The sequence below is a fragment of the Cimex lectularius genome, unplaced genomic scaffold (genome assembly GCF_000648675.2).
Source record: "Cimex lectularius strain Harlan isolate CLEC.00 unplaced genomic scaffold, Clec_2.1 scaffold127, whole genome shotgun sequence".
Lineage (NCBI taxonomy): Eukaryota > Metazoa > Arthropoda > Insecta > Hemiptera > Cimicidae > Cimex > Cimex lectularius.
Genome location: NW_019392770.1, coordinates 592,756 through 602,225, shown reverse-complemented (window position 1 = coordinate 602,225; position 9,470 = coordinate 592,756). Strand labels below are relative to the sequence as shown.

General features: G+C 36.2%; 1 protein-coding gene across 1 annotated transcript; it reads left to right on the top strand.

Annotated features, from left to right (window-relative positions):
* The first annotated feature begins 4,287 nt into the window (after positions 1-4,287).
* LOC112127163 lies at positions 4,288-8,586 on the top strand. Its single transcript, XM_024227562.1, has 2 exons — positions 4,288-4,483; positions 7,418-8,586. Exon 2 carries the CDS (start codon positions 7,462-7,464, stop codon positions 8,347-8,349), a length of 888 nt encoding a protein of 295 aa, XP_024083330.1. The 5' UTR covers positions 4,288-4,483; positions 7,418-7,461; the 3' UTR covers positions 8,350-8,586.
* The last annotated feature ends 884 nt before the right edge of the window (positions 8,587-9,470 follow it).

Genomic DNA, 9,470 nt, shown 5'->3' with positions numbered 1-9,470 from the left:
AGCCCTGAAGATGATCTCAAATAAAGATCGAAACGTTGGCACGATAAAGAAAATGTTTTTCTGAAACCTACATCACACCCGACCGCATCTCACGATATCTGAATATCTACATTCAAAATGGTGTAATTTCCTGCAATAGGCTTACTCGCCAAACATGGCAAATTTTCCTGAACAAGATAATTTGCTCTACAAAATGGCGTCTTTCCCAGTAATTGGAGAACTCTCCATTCAAACTGGCGTCATTTCGGGCGCAGGACACTCGCCATACAAAATGGCGTCTTTCCCAGTAATTGGAGAACTCTCCATTCAAAATGGCGTCATTTCGGGCGCAGGACAACTCGCCATACGAAATGAAGTCTTTACCTGCAACAGGACAACTTGCAGTACAAAATGGCTACTTTAGTTGCAACAGGACAAACTCGCCATACAAAATGGCGTCTTTACCTACAACAAGATCGTCATACAAAACGACGTCTTTTCCTGCAATAAGACAACTTACTGTACAAAATGGCGTCTTATCCGGTAAAACTTATATTAAAAAGAAAGTTTACTCCTGTCTTTCACTTTATCCTTGACCCTCCTGCTATCCGCAAAATACAGCGATCGTAGATAGACCAGGCTGATTGTGGATGTGCAAACGTACAGTTTTCTTGCGAAATGTACAGGGTGTGTCGACTTCTATAGTCCATCCATTTAATTCGTAAACCATTAACTTTACCAACAGACGGTCTTGTACAAACCCCAAGTTAATTTTGGTTAGGAATCGCGTAGTGATAACAGATTTAACATACTTTCTCGTCTAGCTGGGAAATGACACTAACTTTGTTATTTTAAATAAGAATCCCATATTTTAATTGCAGAATTCCATTGTATAGCTTATTTTATGCCACTTTTACTGAAGTTTTGATAGGATCGACCATTTCTGAGTTATGCCCGTTTGTAAGCAAAAAATATGTTCTCACTTGTTTTGACCGAGTTATGGCATTATCTCCCATTTTGTTTTAGGTTTCTCATCTAATTGTAAATATGTTTTTAAAAATATAATTGCTTAGATATTCTGTTACGTCTAGTTAAATTTCGAACGTCAATGACCTCTCTTATTGCAATTTTTGTTTTTGTTATTTTCTTGAAGTTAATCCTCTTGAAATCATTAGGATTCTATCGCACAATAATATATGCCTGAGTATTCACTTCAGGTTCTGCTTTCCAACAAAAATGTATACAAGCTCCGAGAAGAGAGATATACTTGTTTCTGGTCTGCGTCTATTCTCTACAGATTGCTTACGATTTCTTGATGGTTACCATAGATAGCCAAGCAGCCATCAAAGCACTAAGCTCAAAAACCATTAGTTCAAGGATGGTGCTGAACTGCAAAACCAAACTAAATATATTACGTATGCAGAATAAAGTCAGCCTCTGCTGGGTCCCAGGACACATGGGAGTAGAAGGCAACGAGAAAGTGGACACCCTTGCAAGGAAAGGGGCTGCCACACCGCTAATAGGACCTGAACCCGTCTGTGGCATAGGAATCCACACTATTAAGGAATATCTCAGACAGAAGGACAAAAAGAAAATGAACAATGCAATTCCCTCATTGGACACAAACAATCCAAGAATCTTCTAACCAATTTTGATAAGAAAGAAATCACAGAATGTGTCAAAGGAAGCAGGAACAGACTGCGAATCCTAACAGGATTCCTAACAGGGCACTGCAGACTAAACGGACATTTAAAGAAAATTGGTACTTACGTTCCCGATTTACTCATCGTCAACAAGACAAGAGGATCTTTAACGTCCGCACCTAGCCTATTCGGCCTTATCGGACGTTTTGATTCTCAAGATGAGAGCTGACGCACCTCTTTTTTTGCCATTTTTCATATGTCGTGTAATCAATTTGATTCTCGGCGACAAATGAAATGGCCACGGAGAGCTTTAGTGAAGGTATACTTCATTTTAAACTTATTAAATCCACTAGTTTCGTGGTCTGCTTGACCAATTAATATCTTACAATTAATTAAGGTTTTTAGTTGAGATAAAAAAGCCAGTGTCACGAGCGGGATTCGAACCCAAGATCTTCGACTAGATACGCCGTTGCTCTACCACTTGAGCTATCGTGACCTCGATCCACTCGGACACCACTTTCCCATCTCAACCGCACCTTTTGAATTTTCCCTCCTTTTTGCCATTTTCAATAAATTCATTAATTGAAATATATTAATTGGTCAAGCGGACCACGAAACTAGTGAATTTTAATAAATGGTAAAATCTACAACAGTATATAATAACTTCTGAGAGTGATTGTAAAAATAAAATGGACTCGGGGTGCCGGTGTTTTTGAAAAAAGCCCATTTGTAAATATGTAAGGTTCGAATGCAGGCCCTTTGGATTCGGGATTCGAAGCCAAGACCTTTACCTTACAGTGATGAGCGCCGTGACAACGCCTAAGGCTGCTCGTCCATTGGAACCGCACTACGACGGCCGTTCAACAGCCGAACTATTTGACCAAACGGACGACCGGCAATATAGCCGAACGCCGTCGTCTACTGTAGCCGATTTTCGTCAATTCACGACACAGCCGAAATGAATGTACATTTGTTGCTGATCGAAAATTCTTAGTTTACATACAAATGGTATGAAAGAAATAAACAAAAATATTGGAAGTTCCATTTCTAAAGCTATCCTTGACCACAGCTTACGCTGGACATCTATCCGGTGATAGAGTGGATCACGCATGTCCCAAGAGCCTGCTCCTCAACCGCACTTATCAATTTTTCGCAATCCATCGAAATGAAAACGAAACGAAAAGGTAAGCAAAAAGCAAAGAACGGCGTTAAACAACGGTGAGCGTTTGATGTCACGTGGTTGACAGTTGAAGTCGAAGTAATCATTCGGCCGAATAGGACTGGAAAATCCAACTTTATTTGGATCAGAAAGTGCTTCGGCCGTACACGGCCCAACACGACCGAACGAATTGGTTCTAATGGACGCGTGCTCATTCGTTTCTTCGCTTTTGGATCATCCGGCCCTATTCGGCCGAAAACGGCTCCAGTGGACGGCCTACCTAAACCCTTGCGGCCACCGACGCCCCCTAAAATGGACTCTAAAAAATATTTTTTCTAAAAAGAAACGTAAAACTAACCCCATGATCCCTACCCCATTCTGGGACGATTCCTATCCTAAATTAACTTGCTAATGCCAGTCGTGTCCGAGATAAACGGGCAGTGCCATCTCGATGCAAAAAGCACCCACACCCCTTCCATATGGCATAACTTAGAAATAGTCGATCCTATCAAACTTTTACATTCGGCAAAAATGACATAAAATAAGTTCTAGAATCGAATTGTATAATACAAAGATGGGATTCTAATGTACTTTGTAAAATAACAAAATTAGCGTCATTTACCAGCTAGATGAGAAAGTAATGTTAGATCTGTTACCACAACGATTCCTAGCCAAAATTAACTTGGGGTTTGTACAAGACCACTTTTTGCTAAAGTTAATCGTTTTCGAAATAAATGGGTTGACTATAGAAGTTGATACACCATGTCTAGCACTATCCTCGGTCATATTTATTTAATTAGTTTTTTTGTGCATTTTCAAACGGAATGCAGAGATAATCGTTAACAATTATCAATACAGATATATCCAGAACAACCGTCACTCTTAAAATTCATGTAGAGAGACTTGGTTGTAAATTCCTTCAACTTGATTATGAGCTACAAGCCGGAAATACGGATCAATGTAAACAATTGTGTGTAGGAACTATCTTTTTAAAAAGACTACTGACTAATCTTTTTTTTTTTTGGAGGGGATTGTTGCCACTGCCACAGTGTTTGTTTATATACAATAACTTTCACCGATAGAAATTCAATAAAATATTTAAGAATAAATTAAGTATTTTGAAAATTAAAAGCTCGAATACTAACACTCTGACTAGCAGTTATGGGATATAAAATCGGAAAGATTGTTTTTTATAAATATTTTATAATTCGGGTGACAGAACATCGATTAGCTTACAATTTGCTCGTTTCAAATTTGTATGGTATTTTAAGTCAATTTTACCGGTCTTGATGCCTCGGGACATTTCCAATTGCGCCAGGGAAAAAAGGAATACATTTTCTTATTATGATAAATCGCGTTTTTTTTCTTATAAAACGTTCAAAAATCGTTGAAATAGATTCAGGAATGACATGTAATTGTTTTAGTGTTATGGGCAATTTCGCGGCAAGGGTGGCGCTAGTGGGGAGCGGCCAACGGTCTACTTTTTCGCGACTCACGCCTTAACTTTTGACTTAGTTAGAACCCTTGGCTTCATCTTGCAAAAAAACCGTGATTTTCACTGAGCCGAATTTGATTTGGATTCTATCCGAAGATTCGGTTAATACGACCAGGAGTTGTTGATCCCGCCTGGAAGGATTTTGAAGGTCGAAGAAACGGTTTTTCAGAGCTTTTCATCGACAGAGCGTCAGCCGGCATCTTACCTGTAAGAACTTTAATCTTTCTGACATACAATTAACCTCAGAAGTACAATTATATACTAAAGTTTTAATTTTAATCGTAGTAGAATGTGAGAACGTTTTTCCCATTAAAAAACAATTGATTTTCCAAATATTTCATTTTCTTGATAGAAACCGTTGAATTTGCTGAGACAAGCATGCCGGCAGGTCGTCGCCATAAATAGCCCGAAATGTTGTTTGTTTATAGAACTTGTTTATATAATGTTTTGTATTTTTTTATCAACAATAATAAATATTCGGTGAAAATTGCCAATCAGATATATATTGAAAAGAACGATCAGGGATAAGGCTAATTGGAAAGAAAATTTCAATTAAATAATTCACGAGTTTAACCTGAACATATTCAAAATTTCGAAACCCGTGGGTTTTCTAGGATAAATAGAATTAAAATTGAATTTACAGAGGACGAGATCGGCAAAACGATGGTTGTGGACTGGGTGAACGTGTTGGAAGGGTTACGAAAAGGCGGACGAGTAGGCTAAGGCCGGGATAATCCAACCTCCGGTCTTAACCATCCCGATCCTGTTCGGAGTCAACTAATTTAAATTTTAATAATTTATTTAAAATTTTGATTTTTTTGTGTGTTTTTCACAAAACAACTGACCCAACTGAAACTAACGAAATGAATAATGCTGGGCCCTACCAATCTCTGGACTTTTTACCACCTTCATCCGATATTAACTAGTTTAAATTTTAATACATTTTTTAATTTTGATTTTTTTTTTTTTTTCACGAGACAACTGACCCAACTGAAACTGACGAAATGGGTAATGCTGGGACCTCGCAACCTTTGGACTTAACCGCGATCCAGTGTGAACGAGTTTAAATTTTTTTAAAATTTTTATGTTTTTGTATTTTTTACATGACAAAGCTGAAACTGACGAAATGTATAAGGCNGGGTCCTCCCAACCCCTAGATTTAACCGCGATCCAGTTTTAACGAGTTTTAATTTAATTTAATTTTTTTAATTTTGAAGTTTTTTTTTCTTTCAAGACAACTGACCCAACTGAAACTGACAAAATGGATAAGGCTGGGTCCTCCCAACCTCTAGATTTAACCGCGATCCAGTGTTAACTAATTTAAATTTTAATATATTTTTTTAAAATTTTGTTGTTTTTGTGTTTTTACAAGACATCTGACCCAACTGAAACTGACAAAATGGATAAGGCTGGGTCCTCCCAACCTCTAGATTTAACCGCGATCCAGTGTTAACTAATTTAAATTTTAATATATTTTTTTTAATTTTGATGTTTTTGTGTTTTTCCAAGACAACTGACCCACTGATATTGATGAAATGGATAAGGCAGGGACCTCCGAACCACTGGACTTAACCATCATGATTTGGCTTGTGTTATCTAATCTGAATTTTAACTTTTTTGTTAATTTTGATGCTTTTATGTTTTCCACAAGACCACTAACCCAGCTGAAACTGAAGAGATGGCCTAGGGACATCTCCAACCACCTTTCTTAACAACCGCGATCCGGTCCTCTGACATTAAAAATGAACAACTGGATTAACATTCTTAAGCATGATTGAAGTGGTAGCATCAGTGGGCAGGATCAGCAGAGAAATTCACACATATCAAGAACCCTGGCGAGAACTCATAGATGTTTTCTACTCTATTTCACCTCATTAATGATAGGCCATGCGAGGTCACGAACACTTACTTTTGGTGGGCCAAAGGCTGCGTATGTGTCCAGCATGTAGAAAAAGTGCTTGATTGAAATCATTCGTTAGTTCTAAATAACACAGCTTTAATTAGCCCCAAAACCAAATATTCCGTGGGCACAAGTACCTTTCATGTTGAAATCCATACATCCGTGCAAAAGACATAGCATGTTAAAACATCGCAAGCAGCAAATTGGTTGTTTTTATGAATTTTATATTTAAATTATAAAAGATAAATTATTCATTAATTTTTGTTTTTGTAAAACAAATCACTTTTCTTGCTAGGGTGGAAATTGGAAAGCTATTGGAGCTTTAGATATCTTGTAGAATTGTCGGGAAGGATTCGTGTTGAAATTAGAAAAATTATGGGGTCAGGATTAACATTTAGGGTTTTATGAATCTGTATCGACTTCTTGTGGTTTTGATGACAAATGGGATTTAAAGGTCTTTACGAATATTGATACTAAGTAGCGATCTTGGGCAATGGTCCAAGAATTTTGGACTGAAGCGACTGTATTCTTTGATCGTTGGAACACTCGTTGAATTTATTTTGCAGTGAGGTTTCAATCTGATGTCAAGGAGGCTTTTGAGAAGTTTAAATCATCTTTTCAATTATTCAATCTTTTGAGCCAAGTCTGGCGATGTAAAATCCCAAATAGCATACAACATAGGTTGCTGGGAGAGGAATAGTTAGTTATAGCAGATGGTTATTTCATTGAGTGTGATCCTCCTTTTCATGAACTGTTTGTCTAAACGGTTTTGAAGGTTTCAGGATTTTGGTGAAAGGATGGCATAGATGGCTTTGACATAGTGGTTGGGGAAGAAGGGTGTTCCAATACTTGAAAGTACTTATCGAATAGATGGATTTTAGGATGAGGTAATAAGTGAATAGAAAGATGTCTGTGTTTCCAGATTAAGCCCGGGTGCCACATTTGATCAAAGGTTTGTCTCACATTTGGGAAAGCACCTAAGTAGCATTACCCTCATGGGGGGGGGGTTGTGATGTCTACAACCCTGTGGCATTGTTGAACGGTAGAGGTTATCTAAACCTGAATTGAGAGGGAATGACATTGAAGCTTTCAAGGATGTTGGTGTTTATAGTTTGGCTTTTCCAATTATCCCGATCTTCCTATTCTCTATGTTTTGCAATAACATAATCTGAAATACCAATAAATATAAACATATACTTATGTAAATTATTTCCTTTTAAAAATTTCATTTTATTTTGTAGGTGGTACTTGTTACCTTTTGCCAGTTTATCTGTGGTCCAGGAGAATGTATTATTTGAGGAATTACAGGAAGAGGGGTGCGAAGTGTGAGAGAGCATCTGGAGACACGAAGAGAAATTCCTCACAAAATGGAAGCCGGAGTGGCTATAGAGTTTCCAGCTCAAGGACGAAGAGAGTGTCGGGAAACCAGACTTCGAATATAAAAAAGGCCAGATCAAATGTCAACAGTCAAGTTGAAATGAAGTCCCAAATATCAAAACAACAATCCAAAGCTGTCCAAGTAAATATTACTAGTGGATCACAAGTTTATGAAAGACAAGAAGATCCTGAAGAAAATTACAATAGATCAGATGAAAACTTAGAAGTAGAAGAAGCATGTCCATTAAACAATGATACTCTCAATGATGTTTCCAACATATGCAGCAAGAATTCCATCCAAGACGCAGAAACAGAAATAGCAAATGTCTATCTTTGCTGTAAATGTGGTGCACAATTCAAAAGTAAGCTTATGATTGTGCACCATGAGCTCCATCATGATGCCTATGAATGCTGCAAAAAAGTTAAATTCAAAAGTCGATTTGTAAGCCAAACGATCAGTTGTCAATTTTCAGCGACTAAACAATTTATTTGTTACTGTGGTCAAACATTCAAATCTGAGATTGGTTTGAATGCACATAAATCTACTCACAAATGCCCTTCTTCATGTCAAACATCTACAATCGCTTCATTTTCCAACTCTGAAAATGGTAATGAAGGCGTGAGCACTTTGTGTAGTTTATTTTGCCTTTTATGTAGCTATCAACCAATATCAGAGTGGGATTTAAAATTACATATCAGCAATGACCATCCAGATTTATCACAGTACATAAACATTCAAACTAATAGTGAATGCGAACAAAATTCTGTTTTGAATTTTACAATTAATTATATTTAAATAATGAAAACACTCATTAAAAGTTTTAAAAATTAGGGGGACATAAGTGTATGAAATATGCTAGCCAAATGGCGGATGTGTTAAATCTGAAATTTGTGGATGTTTTGAAAACTAAAATTTACATCTATGTTAATTATGTATTTGAACAATTTTTTATGCAATAGTGTTCTGTAAATTTTAACTGTTTAGTAAGCAGTTAACTAATTTAAAAACATTTTAAATCACATCGCCTTTTTTTAAAATATTTTTTATGCCTTTGTGTTTTTTTATAAGACCACCGTCTGAGATGAAACTTTCTATATGTATCATTTCTGTCATTATAATAATCACATAGAAAAAATAAGTCATAATGTACCAATTTACCACTTGTATTGTAATTGGTTATTAAGTAGTTTGGATCGGATTGTGGATGAATTACCTAACTTGACTATTCCTATCCTAACCCAATCCTAACTACCTTATTTAACCATTCCTAACCTAACCCAATCCAGCTTTAACTCTACCTAATTTAACCATTCAAATCTGAAAAACCACAATGCTTCATTTGCCAACTCTGAAAGTCATAAGAATGTGTTAATAACACTATGTAATTTATTTTGGCATTTATGTAATTATCAACCAATGTTAGATGGAATGCACAATTTTATATTAACAATGATCATCCTGATCTATCACTACATAAATGTTTAAACTAATAGTGAAAGCAAACAGAATTCTGTTTTAAATTTTACATTTAATTATATTTAAATAATGAGAACACACTCATTAAAAGTTTTAAAAATTAAGGGAACATAAGTGTATGAAATATGCCAGCCAAATGTTGGATATGATGAATTAAAAATATGTTAATGTTTAGAAAATACAAAATCTACTTATAAACCATTTAAATTGTTATGTTTAAACAATTTTTTAATGGGATATTGTTCTGTAAAAACTTATATTCAAATTTTAACTGTTTAGTAAATAGGTGTTAAATAATTTAAATTTTAATAAACGTTTTCTTTGTTTTGTTAATTTGTCTGCCTTTGTTTTCCAAAAGACCACCGACCCAGCTGAAACTGATGAGACGGCTAAAGCTGGGAACAGAAAATCGAAAGTTATGCCCTTTTGTCATTGAAGCG